Below are 26,814 nucleotides of genomic sequence, written 5' to 3'. Positions count from 1 at the left end.
AAAAACAAATTTTCATTTTCTAAATTACACTCTTTTAAATTGTGGTCCTACTATTATTTTTCAGATAATCAAAAAATTGGAATGTTCCACTTCTGGTATTGTTAGGCCACTGGCATAGAAAGCAAAGCTTGAACACTGTTGATAGTGCTAATCAACAATACTGTTGATAACACTAATGCTTTAAATTAATCATAATATTATTGCATGGTAACTCTAGTAATGAGTTCAGAAATGACAGTAACACTTTTTAAATCACACATTTTTCTCTATGTGGTAATGCATAACAACAACCAAAAAAATACTGCTTGAAAAACAAGCTGTGTTTTGAAAAGCTAACAATGGATGAAGGCAAATCTCCCTACATATTTTTTATTTTTGTTTTTATTTTTATCTCCCCCCCCTTTTATTAATTAATTAATTTATTTATTTATTTTACAGATGTTAGGGATCCTTAAAAATGAGTTACCTTTGTTTTTTCTCTCTCTTTCCCTCTTTTTGGTGCTGCAACCACCTGAGTAAATGAAAGCTCCAAACTTCATAGATATTTGGGTTTCTAATTTCTACTGAAATTGATGGATGTTTGATACTTAAATTACCCAGCATCTTGATTCTTGACATGGACTTGTGGATGTGTCTATAGTTACTCTAGGAAGATCCATCAATAGCGTCTGGGTAGCTATGCCCTACCCTTAATTGTGTTCACCCTCTGCTATTGTCCTAGAGAAGTGAATTGGAAAGATTTATACATGTATATATATATTTTAAACAATTACTACATTAATTATTACATCACCCTACTGATTTCTCAAGATTTTTGAGAAAATCCTTAAATTCTGTGTTCTGAATATGTGGTTGATGACAATTTCTTAATGGAACAGGTTGTTTTTGCTAATTCACATTCAGACTCATCTCTCTACAACAGGCTTCTTTGGCAGTCCTGCCCTTGATAGGTACTGGAAAGACTTCTTCATTTTACATTTTACCACATAATTCTACATTTTACCATTTCATTTTACATTTAACAGGAGGATGTAATCTAACTGAAACTGAACTGTGGACATAGCACTTGAGTGTAGTGCTGAGCACTCTTTAGCTGAGCTCTCCTACAGGTCTGGCTGTTGATCTGAGATAGGAGAAATGAGAAAGATCATTTATCTTTTCATTTTTGGTCTGTGGAGAATATTACATTAATTTATTTAGCTCAAAATTTTTTTTTTTTTCCTTTTGAACTACAACTACTTCAAAGTCAACAGGTTTGTCTAGAGCTAGAGGGGAGGGAAGAAATGTGTTTGGAAAGAAAGTACTCTTCATTGTACACTTCATTTTTTCCTATTGAACTCTCTAATAGAAGACATCACAAACATGCTTCTGTGCAGGATCATTTATGTATGGTTTATAGATGCATTTTGCCAGTAGCAGTTATATTCAGCAAAATTAAACTCATAAATAATTACTCAAGTGTATGTCTATTTCTTTTTTTTTTTTTTTCCTACCATTTTCCTCCCAGCACACACGTCTTCGGTAACTTCAGCCCAAATAAGTACCTCACTGGATACATATTATTGCCACAGAATATGCATAGGAATGTGTTTTTTTGTGTGTGTGTGTGTGTTTTTTTTTTTTGCTCTTATCCTATTTTGTTTGTTTATTTATTTATTTATTTTTTGCAAATGACTGACAAATGTGAAACTTCATAAAAATGTAAGTGTTAAACAAAAAAATCCACAAACCCTGCTGATCCCTCTCCTGTAGTCCAGCTGCATGTATCAGCATGCTTCAAGAGTAATTTTTGGTCTCAGTATGGAGTCTATTTGAAAATTGCTTCAAAGAAAAAATGGGTGATGGCAGTGAGAGTGTGCCTCACCAACTCTGGGACAAGATGAAAAGGGCATTGAGCACTGAAACGAAGTTTGGCTTTTGTGTGTGTTTTGTGAGTTTCCTGATAAAAGAGAGGGGTTGGCAAACTGGTTCCCACTGTTCTCACACTTGCTCCAAGTGTGGGCATTGGAAAGCTGAAGATATAGCCAAGCACAAGAGTGTCTTTTGTTTTGGAGAGATTGTGGCAGCTGCATTAAGTGGTTGCATAGACTAGTCATGTTTTGTATGGTACCAGAAGTGTGTTGTGAATATTTTCCTTTATACGATTCTCTTTTCAAGCTGAAATCCATAAATGTCAAGCACCATTTTTGTTGCCATGTATTATCACTATCCTCTTTAAACATGAGGCACTTTTTAAAGAAGACAGCTACTGAAAGAAACAAACAGGCCTCCTGTGTGCTTGGACCCCTGCCCTGCCCACCTGCTTACAGCTGGTGGCTGTCTTCCAATGGTGCATGGCAGGCAGACACCCGGCACCTTTGTTGTCCAGCACATTCACTGTGTGACATTCACTGTGGGAGAGGTGGGGTGTTACTGAAGGGGAAGACAATGTAAACATTACAAACCAAAAGTTATATTAAAATAATGGTATTTTCTGATCTTCAAAGCAGGGAGGAGTCACCTAGCTTGAATACATTCTTTCTGAAAAAAACAAACCCTCAAACTCAAGATCAGAAGATGGTAACCCAAAGAACCCTACTATAATTTCTTCTTTTTCCATGATTGCTTATTAACAATATATATATATATATTATATATATATATAAGTCAGTGTAACAGTGAAATCTTTTGAATTGCAGGCATTAGAAGAGCCAGCAAAGACTGCTAGTGTGATTGAAGGCACTGCTTTGGACACCCATTCAGAGGTACTGCTGTTTTATCTCTCAAATCTCTATGTGAAAACAAAAGCTTTGCTTTCTGTTGTTAACTGAGTGATGTGTCCTCCTTTCTCAGATGTGCTCCCCTGCCCAACTCAGACAACAAACAGAAGAGCTATGTGCTGTCATTGATCAAGTCCTGCAGGACCCATTGACCATGGTAATCCATCAGTTTGTAGGACTGACTTTCTCCTCTTCCTTTATTTTTGTCTCATCTTTAATAAATTTCTTTTCTGTTAAAAATAATTTTCCAGCGCCGATGTGAATCTTCTCCAAGTTTCCTGCAGATGAATACAGAGTCAGATGGTGGCAAGGTAGGTGAATAAGCCCACCCACACATCAAAGGCTCTTTCCAGGTAGACATCAAGGAAAACAAAAGCACATCTGCAAAGCCTTCAGCAACAGAAAGTTGCAGTTAAGAGATCCAACATCAGTAAAGCATCTGGTGATTTAAAAGATTTAGAAGGATAAAACCTTAGCCTTGGATTTACTGCAGTTTCTATTGCAAGATGTTTTCCTGAAGTCAGGAGTTAAACTGACTTGAGAGATCAGGAGGGAGCTGTGACAGGGAAGGTTCAGGCTGGATGTTAGGACAAGGTTTTTCACTGAGAGGGTGGTTGGGCATGGGCTCCCCAGGGAAACAGAATATACTATGAATTAGAAGCTGTCAATTAGTGTTGCAAACACTGGATCCACAAGGTGGAAAGCCTTTATACCTTGCCTTCCATATTGCGGAGTCTGTGGCCATCTCCCAGATTTTGTCCTACCTATTGGTCCTTATGACAAAGAAGCCCATGTTTCAATGGCATCAATGACTAAAAACATGTATCAGATTTTTTTATTTTTATTATTATTTATATTCAGTATTGGTTTTCAAATAATGGAATATCTAAGTAGAATTCTAAGTTAGTAGAATTGTTCTTAAGTCCTTATTTCCTTTTAACTCTTGCCCCTTGTGAGAATTAGATATCTTCTATGTCCACTTAACATGGATAGCTCTGAAACAGGTAATGAGAGGCAGGTACAGCTTTCTGTACTGGTGTTAAACTTCACTAAGTTATATTGGTCTGTCTTCTGGATTCAAATGGATGACTAACCATAGGAGGAGGGTCCTCTACTCAGTTTGCCCCAGGTACATTTAATTTGGTCTTGGCAGCTATAGGAGACAGCTACAGAAAGTGGTAGAAATCTGTCAGAAATATATATATATATATATATAGGCAGGAAAATATAAAAAAGTCAATGAATTCAAACTAACCTTCATGATGGTAGGTGTATTCAATATACACTTCAAACTTCATTTTCATTTTTGAAATTCTGTCAAACAGCATGCAGTGGTGAATCAGGCTTCAGGCAGCTGAAAGGAGGAAATAGGACGGCAGCTGAAAAAGCAGGCAGAGACTGGTAGTGAGGAAATATTTTCTAATACTTGCACTGAATCCTGTGTGGTTGAAACACTGCTACTAAGTTGGACTTCTGAACTATAGAATCCAAAACCGACTTCCTTGGGCAACTGAGAACTGATTTTTTACCAAAGAGAAGATATCAGTGATCAGCAAGAAAACCAAATAAAGAGAGCAGAAGGTGGGCTTGACAGGATGCAGCATAGGAAACAAGAGAAATGTGATGAGAATCTCAGTTTAAGTTTAAGCAAAGTGCTTGAATTGGAGGTGAAAGAGAGTCCTAAGAACCAAAAAAGAGTGCTTGTTAAAAGTAACTGCCTTAGAAATAGTATGGGTTAGTCAGATGAAAGAAAATAAGAACATGGAAAGAGGCAGTTTCAGGTTATAATTGTGAGCGAATATAAGTTAAATTCCACAGTGCGACCACATCTGTGGTTGTTTACTAATAAACATTTTATTATGAAAGTTCTCAGGGATAATTTAAAGACCAACTACAATGGAGTGTGATTGATGTCTTTGAGTAAAAATGAAATAGTATTTTAAAAAATAAACACCTATATATTAAAGTGAAACTTTAATACACCTTATTTTCATGTATCTCATGAATCTTTTTAGAAATCTGAAGTTTTCTTGAATTTAAGCAATAAATAATGTCTCAGTGATGAAAATCTCTCTGAGTTGGTCCTCCACTTTTTGCTGTTGAGATATCTGTTTATTTTGTATAAGGTGTCATCAACACTGCAGAGAGCAGCTGGACGCGAAACCAGATATGTAAGTACATTTATAATTACTCTATATTTGGCATGCAGAAATGTCTAATTTTGTAGGTTTTGAAGGTCATCTTGCTGCCATACTTGATTTGTTGGGATGTAGCAGATATAAACATCTACTTGTGATGTGAGGTGTGCTGTCCCTAGTAAAAAAGAGTATGTTAGGGCAACTGCAATTCATAGAATCATAGAATGGTTTGGATTGGAAAGGAACTTAAAGACCACCTGATTCCAACCTCCCTGTCATGGGCCAGGACACCTCGCACTAGACCAAGTTACTCAAAGTCACTTCCAAGCTGGCCCCCAGGATGGGGCATCTACTGCTTCTCGGGGAAAGCCTTACCACCCTCATAGTTAAGAATTTCTTCCTTCTAATCTAAACCTACCATCTCTTAGTTTAAAGGCATTCCTCCTTGTCCCATCAGTCCACTCCACAAGTTGCTGAGATGTCTTACCTCTACTCCAAATCTATCATGGCTGGAATCTCTTTAGAGCATGTGTCTATTCATAATGTTACCTATGAGAATATGATCTAAAAGTTGATTTATTTACACAATTCTTTGTTGCTGTTTGTTTCGAGTGTGGGGCAAGAGCTCAGGTGTTTGGCAAGGCTATTACAAGTGCTGAAGGACATACTTATTTGAAGTATAGGGAACTTCAAGGGAACTGTAGGGAAGAAGTGTTTTGTCTGTTGCCTATCCATCAGAATTTGGGGATGATCCAAATTTTTCCTTCCAAGGTGTAGAGATGGCTGAAAACCCACTGTTTAGCTTTAGAAGAAGAAGTGGTTTTCTGATGTATACTCACATTCCAACATAAAAATAAAATCTCTATATTGAATCGTCATTTCAATTAGTGAAATATTAAACCCAATTAACATTCTAATTCTCACTGGCACGGACAGTTAATGCAGATTCCATATTTTACTTACAGCTCATCGAGCCACATGGTAAGACATCTCTGCTTACTATTCATCATTCAGACTTTCTATTGAGCCTCAGATCAAAGCAGTGCTAGCAAAAGCAATGGAAACCTTCCAGTTTTATGCCAGCACAATGCTTGACTGATCAATTCAATTTTGCTTCTTGAATGTGGTGGTATGCATATTTTATTGCATACTGTGATTTTTACTTGACAGATTGTGCTGGCTCATACTAATTATAAAGGATATTGGAAGAGTGCTTTTTAATGAAATAAAAGATGTAGTCTGTGAGAACAGAATATATATTACTACCTCTCCAGCACAGATCTTCAGCACCCAAAACTCTGCCTGACATACACCTTCCAATACATTTAAGCATCCAATTTATACACCTAGAGATACAGTTAGGTTTTCTCCACTGACATAGAAAATCACACTATAAAACTCTTTCTTCCCAGTCTTCTCTGGAACATTCTAGATAATTGAAGCAAATCAATATTTAAAAATGCATTTGAGAACAATGCAGATGCTTATGGGTAGGCTAACTTTTCTTATACATTGTACAAATGTGTTCAATTGTTTTGTGCCTGATAACAGATCAGATGACTGTGTTAACCAACCATGTTCTCCATGGTGCACTGTGGGGGCTGAGCTTGGTGGGTCCAGGCTCTTCTAGACTCCACAGTCATTGCATGCTGCAGCAGTCACACGAGGGATGGGCCACGTATCCCCACCAGACCCTCTACCTTGCATCTCTTCCCCACTCTCTTGCTCTGCCTCCTTGATGGGACATACAGAGGCTATATCTGTCCCAACACATAAACCAGATGGTGACTTGTCCTTTGGCCTTCAGTTTGAGGGTGCAATGAAGTGTTCTTTCATAGAGTTGTCTTCTTCTTTTCCCCATTCACTTCCCTTCCCACGAAGTGAGACCCCAACCCTACACAAGACCAAGGGTGACCTCATCCCTTCAACCCATGGGAGCACCATGCTCTGTGCTACCATCCAGATCATGGAGGACAACAGTCCGGAAGAGTGGTAGTTGGAATGGGCCAGAGTGGTAGTTTGTCTTGACCAAAGCATACAAGTGAGTGTGCTGACTGGTCCCTGAACAAGTGTGTTTGCTGACTTTCATTGACTAGAGGAGAACTTTTGGCTCAGAGACCTACATTTTTTTAGTAGTAGGTACAAGATGCTTGTTTTGAAACAAAATGCTTATTTTGAGACAATCAATCAGTGTCTCTGATTGGTAGAAATCAAGAACTGAGTATAGTGTGGAAAATTATTCATAATGTCAAACTGAGAGTTCCCCCCCCCAGGTTGCTCCCACTGCCACGTTGTGTCATGTGAGCTGTCTTGGAGTAATGATCTTCAGTCAGCCTTTTATTAGCAAAATTTTTATTTTTTTAGAAGTAGGCTTTTCGTTTGTGCAAAAGAATTAAATTTACTGGAAAAAATAATATGGTAATTTAGCAATACAGTTTTCTTAATCTTTTTGTACACATGATGTCGGATATTGGGGCGCTTGTCAAAATGTTGCTTTAAAGGTGTTTTTAGTAGAAAGAAAAACTTTGTTTGTGATTCAGGGATAAGAATATCTGTCATCATGCTAAAGTTTTATTTAAAAACACACACATATGTGTATATATATGCACCTTGCGGTATTTCTATCAGTTATATGGATTAGTAGACTACACAAAATTGTTGAAATATCCTGCCTTTTCACAATTAAAATGTTTTAAATTTGCCTTGACCACAGTTACTTCGTCTTCACACACACTTCAGAACATTTTAAGGATGTAAATGACAGTACAAATAGAAAGGAAGTGTGTAAAAAGGTCTGACATCAGTGAAATTACAGCAGTTTGTACCAGCTGACAACGTACTGTAGTTTTAGTTTAACAGCTTTTTTAAACTGTATAGTCTTTGACATGATCCCATTCACCATTTTATACTAGTGCATCTCTGTTGGCTTTTGGGGTGATTTGTAGTGATATAAAAAATCATCCTCTAAATAAAGGACTTTTATGGGTATTGAGTGCCCCGATAGATCTACTTAGTCATTTTGTTTCCATGTAATTACTGTCACCAAGAAAAGCTTTCATGACTTTAATTTCAAGTTCTAGAAAATTTATCATTTTGTCATGTGGCCTCTCTTACAATTATTTTAAAAATAACTTCTGGTGATTAACTGGAGTAATCACTGTACATATTGTGTACGTTTTTGCTCTTTACAGTTCTGTTCTAAAGAAATCTTTTTAATTTGCCATGGACATGCAACATAGAGAAGTGAAAAAATGAGAGTATAGAAAGCAACTAAAAGTGCACACACATGCAGAAATGAGTAGTGTATTTCTTTATCTGTAATCAGCTATGTTTATACACATTTCAGGCAACCTCTCTGAAATGACAGAAAAGCGACCTGGGGGTATTTGTTGATAGCTGGCTGAATATGAGCCAGCAGTGTGCTCAGGTGACCAAGAAGGCCAACAGCATCCTAGCTGGTATCAGAAGTACTGTGGCCAGCAGAACTAGGGATGTGATCATTTCCCTGTACTCAGCTCTGATGAGGCTGCACTTTGACTACTGTGTTCAGTTTTGTGCCTCTCACTACAAGAAGGACATTGAGGTGCTTGAGAGTGTCCAGAGAAGGGCAACAAAGCTGGTGAAGGGCCTGGAACACAAGTCCTGTGAGGAGTGGCTGAGGGAACTGTGGTTGTTTAGTCTGGAGAAAAAGAGGCTCAGCAGAGACTTTATTGCTCTCTACAGCTACCTCAAAAGAGGCAAAAGAAGTTGTAGCAACGTAGAGGGTTGATCTCTTCTCCCAAGCAACAAGAAATAGGACAAGAGGAAATGACCTCAAGTCGCACCAGGGGAGGTTTAGGTTCGATATTAGGAAAAATTTCTTCACTGAAAGAGTTGTGATGCACTGGAACAGGCTGCCCAGGGAAAGCGATTGAGTCACCATCCCGGAAGGTATTCAAAAGATGTGTAGATGTGGTGCTTAGGGACTAATGGTTGGACTCAAAGATCTTAGAGGTCTTTTCCAACCTAAATAAATCCATGATTCTGTGATATTTACTCTTAGTTTGTACCATTGGAAATGACATAATTTAATTCCAGAGTCTTGTATTTGTAGCTTGTTCTGCAGTGCTTTGATGTTTTTTTGTTCACAGTGAAATTGGTTATCACACTTGGTTAACAACATGAAAGAGTGATCCTAGTATGTAAGCAGCCACTAGAGCTAACACTAGTTTACTCTGTCCTTGACAGAAGATGTATTTCATATAGATCTAATATTAAATCACAGCTGTCCCTGTGGAGGTGTGAAGCTTGCCGACACCAGTGGCTGTGTTGAGAAATGTGAGTGCTTTGAGTTCAGAGCGTGGTCCTCTACCGTGACTTTTGGTGACATCATTCTCACCATTGACACAGAACTGGAACCAGCAGGTCCAGGGAGTGATTAAACTTCTGTTTAGCACTTCAGAAACCACATCTAGAGTTCTGTGGCCAAATCTCTGCAAGGTCTTTGTCATGGGTAGACAAAGGAAGACAATGTGCTTCCCTCTCCAAAATGTTCTCAAATTGCTTTTCTGCTTTAAACTGTGATATTAGTTGGTATAGTTGAGTCCAACTGCAGTGATAGTGATCCTTCCATGGAGGGTCCAGGCTGTAAAAGTATAGTACACATACTACATACTGCATACTACATACGACATACTACAGTATACATTTTTGCACCCTTGCTTAGGAGCATTCACCTTTTAGAGTTCAAATCAATTTTAATCACTCCTACGTTAAGGAAGGGCATACCATCTATACAGAAACATTCTGTTATCCACTAGAACACCCTACAAAATTTGGAGGAGATGATCAATGCACTAGAAATCCTGAATCTTACCATAGTGAGGGCAAATGAGTGTGTGGCACATGGCTATTTCACACACATAAATACTTTGCATTTAGCACATTGAGCCATGATTTTGAAAACAGGGCTTCTGCTCTTCAGAGTATACTTGGAAAAAATGTGGTGCAGGAAAGTAGGATTGTTCTGCTTTTCATACTGTGAAGTCAGAAGGATGAGAAGATTGAATTGAGATCCCCGTACAACTGGTAGTGTTAATAATATTGGTGCTGCAAAGTAACGACAGGTTTAGAAATGTCAGGGTTTACTTTTCAAAATTAAATCAAGCAAAATGTTTTTTGCACTTGGGAAAAAGTATCCCTAAGACTTTAGCAACAGACATTAATACTTGACTATACTTTGAGATAAACTGGTAAGGACAATATTTTAACTTCTCTTAATAATTGCATTTCACTGTGTAACTGTTAAAATCTTCTGTGCCTAAGCATACTGCTCTCTATACATTTTTCCTCCTTCTAGAAAGGCCTCAGAAAAGTGCAAGTAAAATGACAACTTCAAATGCATTACTTTTGCTAAACATTCAAGAACCATCAACAGTGAAACAGTGAATCATCAACAGTGAAAAAACTTATCTTTCTAGATTTTTCTTCCTATGACTATTTTAGTTAATACTGAATACATTTACATTTTTTTGCAGGCCAACCTTTACAAATCAACACCTATGGTGGCAGAGAGTCAGATGGTATGTATTGTATAACGCTGCTATACTGTTTATCAACAATTGCATAAGCACAAAATCCAGTCATTATTATTTGCTTGCTTAGTCCTGTGAAGGAAGCTAAAGTCAATATCTTCCTACAAAGTTGTATTGCTTCCTACAGAACTTCATTGCTTTCTTGTGTAACAAACACATATCTGTTTTAAGTAAATGTAAATCCTGAAATTATGTAAATCTATGGGCCAAATGACAAACTAGAGAGTCTTGCTGAGTCATGAGATGTATGACAACTATACAACCTACTGCTGTTTGTTGAACACTGTTAATATTCCACTTCTACAATTTTGTTTATATGCAATAACAGTTTGGCATCTATATTTTTCTTACACACTGATATAAATCAAACCTGGTTTAACTTGTTGTCAGCAAGAATAAAATCGTAGAATCACAGAATGGTTTGGGTTGGAAGGGACCTTTAATGTCATCTGGTTCCAAACCCTGCCTTGGGTGGGGACACCTCCCACCAGACCAGGTTGCTCAAAGCTCCATCCAGCCTGGCCTTGAGAGCTTCCAGGGATGGGATATCTACAGCTGTTACCCCTTGTCCTATCACTACAATCTCTAATAAAGTGTCCCTTTTCAAATTCAAATAAAGAAAAAGAGATTATGCATCAGATGTTCATTTTAGCTCTGATTACATTTTAGTCCTGTTGGAGCCAAACTTTCTGAAGAAGCAGGAGAGAGGTCCTAGAGCCTGTCCTAGTGACAGTGGCCACTAATGAATACTTAGGGAAAAAAATTAAATGTGAATGAGAGAATTTTCCTATTGTATTTCATTTAAAGGTATTTTAGGGACTTCCTGAATCAATTTCTTCTGTTTAGTAAGCATTTACCAATGCTTTTTTCATGATCTTTTTCTAGTTACTTGTTATATTTAGGTCTCTACAACGTTCTATAGCAAAACTTTATTTTTTAATTATGCATTGTGTGAAATAGTACTTTATTTGTTTTAAAGATAGTGCTTGATGTTCTTGCACTGAAACAGAAAATAATTGTATTTCTGTACTTTCTAAATATCATTTATGGTTTTTTAGATATTAATTTAACTACACTGTCACTTATTTTCCATACAGAAAACTCAAAATTGCTTAATCACTCTTTGAGAATTATTGATGTTGTCCATCCAGATGATCCTTGGTGTACTTTTCCATAACTTTTTCATTTTTTTTTCTTTAATTGGGAGACTAAAACCATAAACTGCTCTTGTCTAGCTCTGAACACTGCATTTCCTATTTACACAAAAATGTGATACATTTCCTTGTTGTTATTTCTATTCCTTTCTTAATGACTCCTAGTAATTTATTTAGTTCTTCTTACTCATATTGAGCCATAAGACAATGTTTGCATAGAACTGAATACAATAAATCCAAGATATATTTTCTGAGTAGAAAGAGGTAGTTTCTGAGCTTACTAGTTTATGTGTAAATTTAGGATGTAGTTTATTTTTCTTCTATGAATCAATGTTGAATTCAATTAAGTTTCACCTGTCTTTTTATCATTTAGACATTCATTGTCATAAGACCTATCTGCAACTCTTTTCACTGCAATTTTGTTTTTACCTCCATAAGTGATTCAGTATTATCAGAAAACATTGTCACCTTACTATCCACTCTTTTCTGGCTGATCTGTATTTATAATTCAAAGCCCAGACCACCTGACAGCTCCCTTATCCAAGGAGCTCCATTTGTGAATTTTCTCCACTGTTAAATTTAAACATTCATTCCAACATGTTCCTATCTTCTAATTGGTCCATAGGATATATTCGCTTTTACTCCACATTAGTTTCATTTCCTAAGTGGCTGTTGCTGAAAGAATCCAAGGCTGGAACTCCATTAAACATTATGCTCTGTGAAGGGCCTTCATGGAGGGTGCAATATGACTGATTATGGGTCAGCTCTAGACTGAGAATCTTTCCTCTTACCTCTTGGTGCATTTTGATAACAAGGCCACAGCCATAGGATGGTAGTTTTTCACTATAATAACAGTAACGATTTTTTTTATATTATTATTTATTTTACCATTTTTCAGTGCTGTTGTAGGATGGCCAACACCATCCTTCACAAAACTAAGCTTTAGCTTGATTCTCAGCAGGGTCAGTTGCAACCCCTCTATCAAAAAAAGAGTTCAAGCTTTTACATATGGAGCAATGATTTTGTCCAGCTTGCCAGGTAACTAATAAAGCATTTCAAATTCTTGTTTCTGTCTGATACCTTCCACTCTTTCAGTTGAGTCAGGCATAAACATATGACTCACTAAGCACTTGAGTGCACAATGATGTTTAGAAAATGCTTCCTTAAAAGCATTTCTACAGCGTGCTTTTGGAAGAGGTTTCCTACATAAGGAGAGTAGCTTATCCTTGATGATTGCAGGTACCTCAATGGGCTTTTAATTGCATGGTTACATGGTACAGAGGAGTGTTAGAAGGCCACAGGTCCTTTCCTGCATAACACTGACTTGGTAACAAATGTTGCTTCCCATTTTATTTCCCATATTATTTCCCATTTATTTTTATGTTTATTTTTGCATTGAAAGCGAGGAGTCTTCCAATTTTTGCAAACTCTCCTCAGAAATTTTGGAGGGGAAAAATATCAAATGGAGTTTATGATGACTAGTACTAAGAAATAGTCATAATCTAAATGTTCATAAGTTGTTGATAAGGTATTCTAATATTATATGATGTTGATAAGACATTTTCTCCAGTTCATACTAGAGAGGATTTTTAGTACTCCTCTCTTACCTTTGGTTTTGCTCTTTCTAAGAAAGAACTTTGATGGTATGTTGAAATAGATACTAAGGTAGTTGTAAAGAACACTAGATAAAACATGTTCAAGGCTGACAGAGTAAATAGTATGGAAATTAGAGTAGGTTGATAAGTAGTGAGGGGGTGAGAAGAACGGTGAGTATTAGGCACGGAATCAGAACTCTGATACGATGGAAAACCTTAAGCCAGAAAAGTGTTCATAGGGTTTGATTGTTTACATTAGAGCCCCAGGCTAGGAAGAAGATAGCAGCTGTGTTTTGAGTTGGGTGTTGAGTTAGTACAATTTCTGTCAAGGAGATCTGAACTGATCTCCTGACCATAATGGATTGTCTAAAAAAAACAACTAATGTCACCTCATGGCTTATTTTTTTTTTTCAGTCAAATATGTTTCTTTGTGTTTGATGAGGCAAGTGAAAGGGCCCCAGCCTGTTGTAAGGAGGGAGGTGACATAGCACAAAATTAAGGGAAGCTTATTTTCTGCCTGGGCCTCACTGTTTCCAGACATTGTGCTCTTCCCTGCCTCTGTCTTCTTCCACTCAGCCCCTAGCACTGCTCTGCATTTCTTTCCCAGGGCAGGGGTACAAGTACAAGATATGGGGACATTCCCCATATCTTGCTCTATTCTTTTCCCCTCTTGCTCTATTCTTTCTGGATGCCTGCAGATTTTATTTCAAGGTTATCCATACCTCAGTTTGCATGATACACCCAGCAATCTCAGCTGACTCATTTTAAGCTTAGTTTCGTAGCTCTGTTCAAAACACTTCAGTAACACTTCAGTTGCATCAGCTTTACATTTTCCACTATATTTTCAGGTTTACTTTTGCTGCTGGGCTTGTGCTAATAACATTCACACCAACACAGCAAGGAGATACCTTCCTCAAGCTCTTCCCAGGCTGCTTTTTCTTCTAGAGTCTTGTTGTGTAGCTCTGGTGAGAAAGCAGTGCTGGACTGTGGCCGGAGCAGAGAGCTGATCCAACCAAACACTCAGCTAGCAAAGAAAAAGTTTTCCATCCAGATGGTTGTGCATAAGCCCTACTGCCAGTGTAAGCAAAGAGGCAGGAATGTATGGCTGGGTTGCTTAATGCTGAATAAGGTCATTTTTTTCCAACTCCCTTTATATAAATTGGGATGTGATATGTGTAAGCTCATTTGTCCTATGCCTAAATTGTTCTGTAGGCATCTTTTTTTTTTTTTTTTCCCCAGACATAGGTGTATTGCCCTTGAAAGCAGGCAGCAAGGTGTTACTAAATGTACACTGGCTAATCTCATAAATAATTCTACTAGTGAATGAAGCTTCTTCTCTGCATCTTTATATACTGCTAGGTGCTGAGGATGGGGGGCCGCGACAATGCCTATATCTCAGTCCCAGCTGGGCAAGCAGCCTTTCTGGGCTGCAACTACAGAAGGAGCTCAGCAGCAGTCCTGTTATCTACATCAGTAGTGCCAGTCCTTGTTTTCTATGGTGTAGTCATACAGGGAAGAATATAACTGAGTTATTTGGAAGTTTAGATTCAATTACAGAGCCTCACAGTACTTCAGTATGTACCAAATACCAGAGAGAATGCACATTTTTTCTCCTTTTCTTTGCTTACTGAACAAGTTCTATTTTAAAATTATTCCCTAGCCCCGGTTTATGCCATAATCCATCACGTCAGACTTTAAGAATTCTGTAAATCACAGATATACTAAATTGACAAGTTAATTGTCTTTTTTTTTTTTTTTGATTAGCTGATGGTTAACCAAGAATTCTTGTCTTGACTAAATAATCAGATTTGTTTGAAATGAGGTGTGTCACACATCCATACTGATTAAATTCTCTTAGCTTGTACTTTTCCAAGTGAACTCTTAAAGATACTGTGAAAATGCAGTGTACAGTCACTGGTGTTTTTCCCCAGAAATAGTTTCCCCTGAAATATTGCTACCTGAGCATATGATAACGGCATCACACATTACTTTTCCTTGCTTTGCAGTTACCATTTTGAAGAGCCCAGGTAGGAGTTTGCAGCACGAAAGCAGGTGTGTGGCTGTGCATAAACTGTGACTTGATAAACTTATCAAGATGCAGCTGAACAGCCAGCCAAAATAGCCAGCAAAACCTACAGACAATAGTTTGACAGCCCAGTGTCTATTTTTGTGGCAGTGACAAACAGATGTCAGTGATAAGGTTCTGTGCATAAGAGCAGCTCTTGCCATTTTTGTCTGTGGTCTGTATTTAAAGTAGGCCAGGTAGCATGAAACCTGAATAATTCTGGTGATGAAATATGTTATTAATAAAATGTAAAAAAAATAATCTAGTCAGTACAGCCTCAGTGGAATTGACTTGTCTAACAAATGTTCCGTATAATATAAGGTATTTTATTTTATTATTTTTTCTATCACTTTGTCAAGACAAAACCTGGTGTCATTCGTCCTGTGCTGGTGAAAGCAAAGAGTGCACAGCAAAAGGAGGAGCCCTATCAACCCAACCCTTTCAAAAAGTACCTTGAGGAAATCAGTGATCAAGATATTGAGCAGGTAAGTAATTTTCACTCTGAAGGATTTTGTAGTCTTAGCTGTTTTCTGCAAACCTGATGAATGGACTTAGATCCTTGTTTCATTCAGGTCTCTTGTTTTTCAAGGTTAATTGTAAAGAAAATACAGAGCAGATGCTTCACTGAAGGGTGCCTGGCTCCTGGAGGAGTATCTCCAGGCTGGACAGGGGCATCTAGGCTTTCGACAGGGACATCTTTTTGATGATCTGGGAAAACATAAGTTGAAGAGGATGCCTTTTAATGATATCCATAGGGAAGGCTGAACAAAATAAAGTAGAAATTCTGTGCAAGCCTGTAAAGTAGGTGTCTGGATTGGATCTATAAGAATGTGCTTGTTTCATTTGGGGTCTAGACTTGAATCCTGTCCACACTGAACTGAGGACAGCAAGGGCTGAGCAAGGTTCACTCTTTTCTCCCCAAGGGAGACTACTGAGGAGCCCCAATGACTTGCCATATAATTCTTCAATGTGCAGGTCCCCCAGGTCTGTATTCAGGTCTCTCCAGAGCTTTGGGAACTGCACATGAGGGGGTACTAAGGGGCAGCCCTTGGGGCAGCAGAAGTGTTTTCTTCTCCCACGACCTCTGCATAAAGCCATAAGATCCCTTTGCAAAAATGCATCTTGAAATTTCCATACTTCTATGAGATATTACCTCTGAGTAACCACAGATAAATGGTTCTATTGGCCTTTTCTCATGCATTGGTTTTTGTGTGCATTATTGTGAATTAAACCTTAACACAAATATAATTTGAATGTCTGTGTAGGAGTTTATTATTAAACTATCCAGTATGCTCTGAATTTTCTCTCTGTAAAGTAGTAAAATGAAACAATAGTCTTCTTGCCAGACACAATGTGAATAAAATACCTTACTTATTGAATTTTTCTTACTTCTGTGCCTCTCCCATCACCTTAGAGAGAGAATTTAGCAATGGCAGCCCTCTTTTTCTCATTTTGTTACTGAAATTTTTAAAGATTTTCATTTTAGTTATTTATATCCCTCCTCATAACTGACTTGCTGTAGGACAATCCTGACATTTCTCAGGAGTACTGCAGCATTATAAACAGGGGAAAATTAATCTGTAGCATCAGTTGGTTTCAGCAACATATATGGGTGGAATCAGAACGTTTTCTCTTCTATAAGTTTCTATAGGATGTAGAGTTTCTGTAAAATATAAAATCACACTTTTAACTACAGGTTGTGTTTGCAGCCAGAATAAGCGGGAATAAGTGGGAGATAAAACACCCAACATTTAAGGTTCATTTGTAGTAATAATAAGATTTTTGGTGGCTTTGTGGTAAGAGCTCATTTGGAGTGCTGAAGATCTTTGTACATAATGCCAAAAATTTTCTAGTTACTCTTTAAATACCAAGTAATGTAAGTAGCAAGGTTTTTAATAACTGCAACAATTAGTTTTTTTTTTTTTTTTTTTTTAAACCTTGAATCTCATCAACTTATTTTGATTCCAACCATACAAATATCTATTTACGTGTCAAGACCTAAAGGTACAAGTCATAATATTTGCAGAGAAGGAAGTCTCCCCAGATGGGACAAGCCCCCTGACAGCTCACTGCCCTCCAGAGAGGAAAATCTGCCCCTCCAGCTCCCTCCCTGCTCCTGACAGAAAGGTTTCCTTCTTCTCAAATCCCTCACTTTGACTGGTCTGTGTCCTGGGAGCTAAATTTAGGTGGACTTGGCAGTGCCAGGTTAATAGTTAGACATGATGATCTTAGAGGTCTTTTCCAACATCAATAATTCTGTGATTCTATGATTCTAAGTCATCATTGTAACATGGTAGTAAATTAACACAGCAAAAAACAAACAAACAAACAATCAATCAAACAAACCGACAACCCAAACCAAAAAGTGTTTTCTCTTGGCGCGGTTGGTAAGGGGGATGAGAATTTTTTCTGACTGGTTATATGAAGAAGTGAGGTAGCTTGGGAAAGTGTTCTTCCAAGCTCAGGAAGGACAAAGGAGGGTTGGAAACAAGGCCACCACTCTTGGGAGCAGAGAGTGGTCAGTCTGGCTCAGCCATTTCATGGATCTTTACCCACTATTCACTCTTAGGGGATGAACACAGTCTTGAACACTTTTGCTTGTTTTAAATTTTTGCTTTCCATCCACATATGTTAACGAGTCCATGGATTAATGAATGCACCTCAGCTGCTTCAGTTAAATAACAATTAGAAATTTGTCATTTGGGAATAATGTGCCTGAACAGCGAAGGAGGAGTGGGCAGAGTTAGGAAATCATTTCAGACTTTTTAGGCTGTAAACCTCTTGTTCAGACTCAGAGATTTTCATGCCATTTTTGCTTCTTATAAAAGCAGAAGAAAAAAAAATATAAAACATTTATGATTTGTCTCTGAGCTTGTGAGGTTTGCAGTGAATATTCACTTCACTTCAGAGATGACAGGTGAGTTTACAGTGAGCTTCTCATGCTGGAACTTACTGAAAGCCTTCTGATACCAAAAGCACGGTGCCATTCCACCGGGGTGAGAGAAAAGGAGAGATGATCAGGAGTTTCTGCTAAAGAACTTTTGGCCTAGGACATCTCAGCAGGCAACTGCTGCAAAAACAATCAGTTCAGATCTCCCTTCATTAGGGCTGGGCACTGATTCTGCAGCCTGTAGTTTCACTGATGAAGGAATGACTCAATCACCTGTATCTGTAGACAAAGACAGATCTGGTGTTATTGCCCTACTTGGATGCTTTCCGACATTTGAAGATAATCCTGGAGGCCAATCAATCTCTGTCATTTTGGAAAATGGTTTTTGGACACTAGGTATCCAGGCATGGCTAACCTGACTTGAAAACAGAACTACAAAGTCCCAGGTCTGCAACTTTTCAGAGCTATTGTATATATGGAGAACAATAATATCTATATATGATGTTTTGCAGATCTTGAATTGCTAAGTGTGTATGGTATAAATTACTTAAGGATTGTATTACTGAAGGACTGAGGGTATGATGCATGATTAAATGTGGTAAATGAATACATGTGGTTGTTCAAGTCAAAATTATTTTTTATATTTATATATCAGAGAATCACAGAATCATTCAGGTTGAAAAAGACCTCTAAGACCATCAAGTCCAACCTTTAATCAAGCACTGACAAGTTCACCACTAAACCATGCTACTAAGTTTAACATCTACACATTTCTTGAAGACCTCCAGGGACGGTGACTCAATCACCTTCCTGGGCAGTCTGTTCCAATGCTGCACAAACCCTTTTGGTGAAGAAATTTTTCCTAATATCCAACTTAAACCTCCCCTGGCACAGCTTGAAGCCATTTCCCCTCATCTTATCACTTGGGAGAAGAGCCCTATTGCTTGGGAGAAGAGCCCTGTCCCCACCTCACTATAACTTCCTTTAAGGCAATTGTAGAGTGTGATATTATTTCCCCTGAGCCTCCTTTTCTCCAGGCTAAACAACTCCAGTTCCCTCAGCCACTCCTTGTAAGACTTGCTCTCTAGACCCTTTACCAGCTTTGTTGCTCTTCTTTGGACATGAAGAAATATAAGTAGATATATATATTAAGACATCTTTGTTGCGAAAAAATTACCACTTAGCCCTTTATTCAGATGGATTCATTGACTTAACAGAAACTGATTTTGTTTGTGTGAGAAAAGGTTATACGATTCTAGAGGTGGTCTAATATAATAATACAAGAGTAGCCAAATCTGGGGAAAACACTACAGTGCTGATCATCACAGCATACAGTCGTGATTTCAGCTTTTGCTTCTCAGAGTAGGTTTATAGTGCTGATATAAGTTCCTTGTGAGTGGAGAAGAATTTGGTGCCCGCAGGAGGATGTTCACAATCTTTCTCTAAAGCTCTCCTGATGGCTTCTAGTGACAGGGCTGCAGCACTGCCTGTGACACTGGGCTCAGTGCCAACACAACTGCTTGAAAATTGCAGTGTTTATCTCCAACCAAAGGTTTGGTAGCTTATGAGGACACCGAACAATGTGTGCTTGCAGCCCAGAAAACCAACCGTATTCTGGGCTGCATCAAATGAAGTGTGGCCAGCAGGATGAGAGAGGCGATTGTCCCCCTCTGCTCTTCTCTTGTGAGACCCCACCTGGAGTTCTGCGTTCAGCACAACAAAGACATGAGTGTATTGGAGAGAGTCCAGAGGAGGGCCACAAGGATGATCAGAGGGCTGGAGCACCTCTCCTATGAGGACAGGCTGAGGGAGTTGGGGTTGTTCAGCCTGCAGACGGTTCCCTCTATCTGCATTTTCTTTCCTTTTCATTCTAATACCCTTGTTGACACAGGTTAGCTGAGGTTCCAGACAGTATCAGATTTATTAATGTCTCTCTTGTGATTTTTTCTTAGACCTCCACAATACTGCCCCTCCCTGCCAGCCTGCCAGTGTGACACTGAGTACTAGTAGCCCTGTGTGTGACATTGGGTTTGAGACAAAACGATGCAGTCAGCTGTAACTGCTGACCTTCAGCTTCACCTCCCTCTGTTGAACAGTTTTTTTGCATGACAGAGAATAGCTTGTTTATTTTTCACTTCATTGATAAAACTTCTCATGTGAAAAAAAGTATTTCCTGTTCAACAAAAATAATAATTTTTGCTTTAGCAGACAGCTGTTTTCATGCAGATAATCCATAGTAATATATATTTCTTTTCATTATTAATCTTCATTTCATATTGCTCTACATATGTTGAATGATACTGTGCAAAGTGATAAAATAATACATAGTTTTACTTTGAATGAACTTTCATGTTAAAAATATTGAAATGATGTGCCGTTATTTTTCGAGACCAAGAGACAAAAAGAGATTTCTATGAAGGTAAAGATCATCTGAAAAGGATGTAGAGTTACAGTTCGTGGCTAGCTCTTTTTATCTGTATTAGTTATGCTGTATATAGCATAACTAGCTATATACACTAGCTCACTCTAGTGAGCCAGTAAAAGTCCTTTTTGTTTTGTTTTGTTTTGTTTTGTTGTACTTTATTTCCTCATATTACCTTATATTGACTATTTATTTTTTTCCTCATAAGGAAAAATATGTAACTAATAGTGTGCTATTCAGTAGATATGTCAAAGTCAAATGCTTGTTATAGACAGAGCTTAATATTGCTGTGGTTTCAAGCTGACATAATTAAATTAGTCACATATTTAGGTGCCGTTACTGGAGGTGGTAATTTCCCTACCATGAGAAATTAATCATATTTTTCCTTGTGCCTGGTACATCTCAGTAATGTTTCAGGAATTTTGCAAGTAATCTTCAATTTGTTCAAAAGAGATAAAATATAAAAGAAAAAATATCCCAGAAGTATATATAATTTGTGAGAAGCACCGACATGATGGCTTCACAAAAGTTTCAATTTAAAACTGGAGAAACTGAATCTTTTTTTTTGTCTGGGAAAACTGGGGTTTTTTGTTACATAGTAATGTGAAAACAGCTCATAATGAATGCTAGAGAATTCATATGTTTACAAATATTAATGAATGATCATGGGCACAGACTCATGTGTCATTAAAAATAAAGCACTTTGGGCAACAGAAAAGCAAGATTGCACTGAAGAGGTATTAGCTATATTTGTCATGAAGCTGTGAGGCCAGTTTGCCAAACATCATTAACAGAAGTAGAGTCGGTGATGCTGAAGAGGAGCACCAGGAGGCAAGGTCAATGCTGAGTGATGGTTTCCTGGTCACCTCCAACCACTCTCATTGCTGCCAGGCCTCTGATCCATCGTTTGCTCATGCTCACTCTTTTCTTTGGGCAATACATTAGCTTCTGCTGGAGCTAATTTTCTTGTCACAAATTTTCTAAATTTGGAGGTTAAAGTCACAATAACAGCACAGTCTGGTGAAGACTCAGCCAGCCAAATGGGTGAGACTTCAGGATGTATTGTGTCAATGACCTTGACAAAACCTAAGCATAAGACTGGTGCCAAAATCTGAGTACCCTTCCTGCATCTATCCCAAACCTTTTAAAAATCAGTTGTTTAAAAGGTTTTTATCTGCTTTACATGCAAACAGCACATACGTTTTTATTTTTATTTTTTCCAAAACCACTATTGTTGACAGCTTTCAGTAGTGAATGCCGTTGTGTGAGCATCTTCCCCAGATTAACTTTTGAATGTCTGGAAAGGCTTGTTAAAAACTTGTCAAAAAGCCTGAGGTGTTCCTGTTAGTATTTAGATAATACAAGCATTCTTTTGCATCTTTTGTATTTGTTTTCAGGCTGGTTTTACTACCAAAACATGCTCTCAGAAAACCTCCCCAGAGCATGTCCATTGTATTTTAACACAAGATCCTTCTGGGCTTTCCTTTTCTGTCACCGTAACATTAACTGAACTGCAGGAGGGTGATGCGCTGGGCCCCATTATAAACATAACAGCTTTAATGGGATATCTGCAGCAGTTTTACTTCTCTGTGTGTGTGTTTGTAGGTATTGGTTGGCATGGACATGCCGATAAAAGTGCTTAGTGTCGAGCCATTTTATTGGCATGAAGGTACATTATCTTTCCAAGTTAATTATCAAGCCATAAAAAATGTAAACAGGGTCTAAGCTTTATGCCCAAAGCTTTTTTTTTTTTTTTTTTTTTTTTTCATCCTTTGATCTAAATTTCCGCATCCGTTGAGCTTTTTTTTTTTTCTTTCTTTTTTTTTTTTTTTTTCTCCTCTATAGGAGACTGTTCTCCTACACCCTCTGTATCCTACTAAAATGATCCCTCCAAATAAGTCCCCTTTGCATCCTCTGTGGGTCTCCCTTGCTGACTGTTTAAACCCTGGACCTTTCAGCCACTTGTCCGCCATCATGTGTGATGTTCATGAGAATCCTTATAGCCCTTACTGTCACAACTCTTTGTACAATAAGGTGAGCGTCAAGTGTGGTGTGACTCAAGAGTATTGTCAGCCTTTTATCCCTTTAAATCTAGGCAGAATCTAGATGGGTGATTAGGATTCAGTGCCAGTGGATGGTCTGGGAGATGCTTGTCAGAAGAGCCCATGTCTCCAGTCCCTGGAGATAGTACTGCTTTTCCTTCCCTCAATGAACTTCTGCTGGGGTTTACTTCCTCCAGACCAGCTAGGACAGGGCTCCTCCACTCTTCATTTATGATGTTTCTCTGAAGGAGAAATAATCTGTCATCCCTCATGCTCAAGTCCTTTAACATTTACCCATACCAAAGTAATGATCTGTATTCTTGGGGACTGAGGGAAGGGAGACTAACTTGAGAGAAATATGAACTTTTTCCAGTAGCTTTTTCTATCATTCTGACAAGCAGTTGTCTCTTGCCAGCACAACAGGAATCACACCCTTACTGACATTTCCATCTTCTCTGAAGCAGCAATGAAGGAATTAGACAAAATGTCAGTAGACCAAGGTGTGTGGGTGACGGGGCTACCTAATAAGCTTTACAAGGCCAAATACTGGGCCCTAAATCTTAACTGAGGTATTTTCAAAGAGCTGTTGGAATGAGGTCCTTATAATATCCCAAGAAAGCCCCAGCCTACTGTCAGAAAAGCTTCAGATATGGAAGCCCAAAGAAGACATGATGTTTGGACCACTCAGATACATCCTGTCTATATCCTATTTTTCCAGCAGAGAACATGTCTGCAAACACTCTGTCCTTCATTCTGGCAGAGATGATTTCACTCTGAAATGTATGGTGCACTTTATTTGGAGTACAAGAGTTTAAAACACAGACATTAAGTGTTGTTTCTTTAGGTTACACCAAAGTTTCCTCAGCAGGGGAACACGAAGGTTAAATCCACATGACTAGTTTCAGGTCCACTTGGAGATGAGACAGCTATGGAGAGAAGTAGCATCTCCACAGAAAACATGTGCTGATCAGTAGTTAGAATCTGAAGGAAGCATCTGAAAATGTCTTTCTATCCCCATTAATTATAAACAGAATTTGGGTTAATAGACAACATAAAGAGTGTCCCATGTTATCCCCTACTGTCCTGTGGGACTAATAGTAAAATTTACTGTTTCACTCATGTATTGGGATGGACAGAAAATAACAATAGTAATTAAAAAAAACAACACCCTTCCATTCTGTCTTTGAATCATCTTGGGAAAACCACCTTTTCACATCTGCTAGGCTGGGTTTTGTTCTCTATTTTAATTTTTACTAAGCTAGGCTGACATGTTTATTTAGGCAGTAGTGATTTTATCATCAAATATTTTTCAATAACTGTCCTGGTGCATTGCAGGCCATTTACATGAACAAACAAACAGTTCATGAGACTGCTGAAGCCGATTTTTATAATGAAGATGGGTTTTAGCTGTTGATAATGAAAACACCGCTAGAAACTCAGTGTTTTAGATTTATATAGGAAGGTGAATAAATCAGGGAGTTGTCTGAAGACTACAAAGATTGTGGTTTTTTTTTGTTGTTGTTGTTAATTTCAAGTTAGTAGTTTTATCAAACAGGGATATTCTTGCTGAATAATTTATTAAATATGGACATTTTTGCTGTTTCTGAGTTCTCATAGCACCATGCACCCCAAAACTCTTCCTTTGAATGCAGAGGTCATAGCTCAGCCTGTATATTTGCGTTCTACCCATACAGGGATCATTACAAGGCCTATTCATCTGCAAGTTTTATCTCAACTAATTTTTTTTTCCAAGCAACCTTTGTGAGTTTTTCAAATTGATAAATGTAGGCACTCCACTTTGATGTCAACAGGTTCTTCCTGTACAATATAAATCCAAGAGTTACATCATCTCTTTGATTTCTCCCATTCTTCATACATCATAAACTGTCTCCCATACTTGGATCGTTTTTGAGTGTTAGCAGAGGTATATCACAGAATTTTTCTGTAAGCTTCGTATATTTGTAAAGAGCTCTTATTTTATTTTATATTAATAAATATATTTATATATTCTCATTTTCATTTTGGACTTGGGCTCTCTTTAAGTCTGAAACTTTCCAGGGTTGAGCATCATCATCCAATCATCCATAGCCTATAATTCACTGAGTGCTATATTCTATTAAAGAAAAGCTCAGATGGTTCTTTAATTTAACTTTTTTTTTTTTTTTTGAGCAGTGACATTTTGAATGGTTATGTTATTGTTGGCAAGTTAACTGGGAGTTCTGTGTTTTAGATGAGGCCCTAACAACGACTTGCTCTGAGGATTCATGCAAAAAAGTTCACATATTTGGGCTTCTGATTAACTTCCAATCATCATCCATCTTATGTAAGTGAATTAGGTTCCTAGCTTTTAGATTTAGTGAAAACCCATGGGAACCTATAAAGTTAACCATTATTAGTGAAAATAAAACTTGCTAGTAAATAGCTTCAGTAAAATGCATTGCATTTCTAAATTAATGTCACCCTCCAAGTGGGTGTGGCCCAATGGTTTAGGAAACAGAATAATCATATTTTAATATTGGACTTGTTTAATAGAAACAGATTTTTATTTACACAAGCAGGAACTATTCACCATTTAAAAATATTTTTAATGGTTCTGTTTTGGTCTACAGCATTAATGTTCCTTGGTGATCAAAGGAAGTTTGATTTTGGTGTTATTCACATGATTGATTTTTAATATAAGTCAATATATGTAGATAAAAAACATGCAGTGATCCTGTCTCCTGTACCACACAAAGGTTTGAGCTATTCATTAAAAAAAAAAAAAAAAAAAAAAAAAAAAAAGTTTAGTTTGTTACAAATAGAAATAGAAATAGAAACAGTAATAGAAATAGTAATAGTAATAGAAATACAAATAGTAATAGAAAACTTAGCACAGTAGACAGAGTATCAGCTATTGAAACTTAAACTTATTAGACCTGTTATGTAAAAGGCATAAATATTTAAGAAATTTCTTTTTATTCTCTACTAAACCTGGACTATCGTATCTGCAGATTTCTTAGGGTCCCCCCTCTCCAGTCATCATCCTTTGGGTTAAGGGATAAGATGAGCCATGACTTGCCATGACTTGGACTCCATGATCCTTGTGGGTCACATCCAACTCAGCATATTCTGTGATTGCATGATACTCCAGCCATCCAGTAAAAACATGCTCCGTGTCCAGATGTATATACACATTAGTCTAATTTCTGTATGTAAACATAATTAAAGTTTTATCTCAATGAACCGTCCAAGAGTACTAAGAAGGAAATTGTATTGCTAGCAATGTGTTGCATTTTGCTCCATCTTCCACTAGAGGGCAAAGTTCACTGCAATGAATTCTTTCGTACATTTAAAATATGTTGCAAATATACTATTGACAATGGATAGGATGTGAGAGTGAGTAGACTTGATAATTTCCATCTGCACTTTCACTTGAAAATTACCTTATACAAATATTTGCTCAGATTTATTTATTTTTTTATTTTTTATTAAAAGAACAAACTAAACTAAACTAAACAGCAACAACAAAACAGAATGATAACCTTCTGTTACTTGTAAGAGGGAGGGTAGATATGGTGAGCTCCTATAATCGGTATCATTTCATTTGTTGGCTCAGGGTGTAAAATAATGGCAGCTGACTATCTGAAATGCTGTACTGAAAGGGTACTGTGCTGTTGTTCAGGAAGATTAGACCCAGCACTGAGCTGTTTTTGTTTGAAGACCCACCATGTACCTGCACCTTTATAGCTGATGAAATTACACAGATGAAGCTGAAAGATAGCTCTGACAGGATTTCTACACTCCTTGGTCTTGAAAAGTGACAGCTTTGACACAGTTACCACTGGACATACTACTATGATGGACTGTGGGTGACTGGGTCTTTTTCTCTTACTTAACAGACCAATTAAAGCAAACAGGAGTCCTGTTCTGGTATCTTCTGGAATAAAATAGTTACATGAGTTGATCTTTATATATTAAAAGTTCCTTTTCTCTTTCATTGGAATAAAATAGCTCTGAAAGGTGCATGAGACTGCAACTCTTGTAGTGACAGACAGCCTGAGCTGTTTAGACCCATGATTTCAAAATTTGATTCCTCTGGCAGTCCCTAAGCCTTTAACAGAGGACTGTGTTGTGTGGAAGAAATCAGGACAGCATGTGGCCTGATGAACATGAGCTTCCATTTTCCAGGTGTCAATT

The 26,814-nt window shown here is 37.7% G+C and overlaps 1 protein-coding gene across 15 annotated transcripts in view; it reads left to right on the top strand.

Annotated features, from left to right (window-relative positions):
• The window catches only part of MLIP (muscular LMNA interacting protein), a 128,933-nt gene that overhangs the window by 73,210 nt on the left and 28,909 nt on the right, over positions 1–26,814 (top strand). For 9 of the 15 annotated variants that reach the window (XM_068678376.1, XM_068678366.1, XM_068678369.1 and 6 more), the window contains 7 exons: positions 2,679–2,744; positions 2,833–2,916; positions 3,011–3,070; positions 4,886–4,930; positions 10,414–10,458; positions 15,644–15,769; positions 22,442–22,630. In XM_068678376.1, the coding sequence (XP_068534477.1) occupies positions 2,679–2,744; positions 2,833–2,916; positions 3,011–3,070; positions 4,886–4,930; positions 10,414–10,458; positions 15,644–15,769; positions 22,442–22,630 (615 nt within the window). Of the gene's footprint in view, positions 1–2,678; positions 2,745–2,832; positions 2,917–3,010; positions 3,071–4,885; positions 4,931–10,413; positions 10,459–15,643; positions 15,770–15,873; positions 16,664–22,441; positions 22,631–26,814 lie in introns of those variants that run through there. The other 6 variants (XM_068678374.1, XM_068678371.1, XM_068678375.1 and 3 more) reach the window with 4 other exon arrangements.

The sequence above is a fragment of the Anas acuta genome, chromosome 3, assembly GCF_963932015.1.
Source record: "Anas acuta chromosome 3, bAnaAcu1.1, whole genome shotgun sequence".
Classification (NCBI taxonomy): Eukaryota; Metazoa; Chordata; class Aves; order Anseriformes; family Anatidae; genus Anas; species Anas acuta.
Note: the sequence above shows the minus strand (reverse complement) of the source record. Positions and strands in the feature narration are given on the sequence as shown.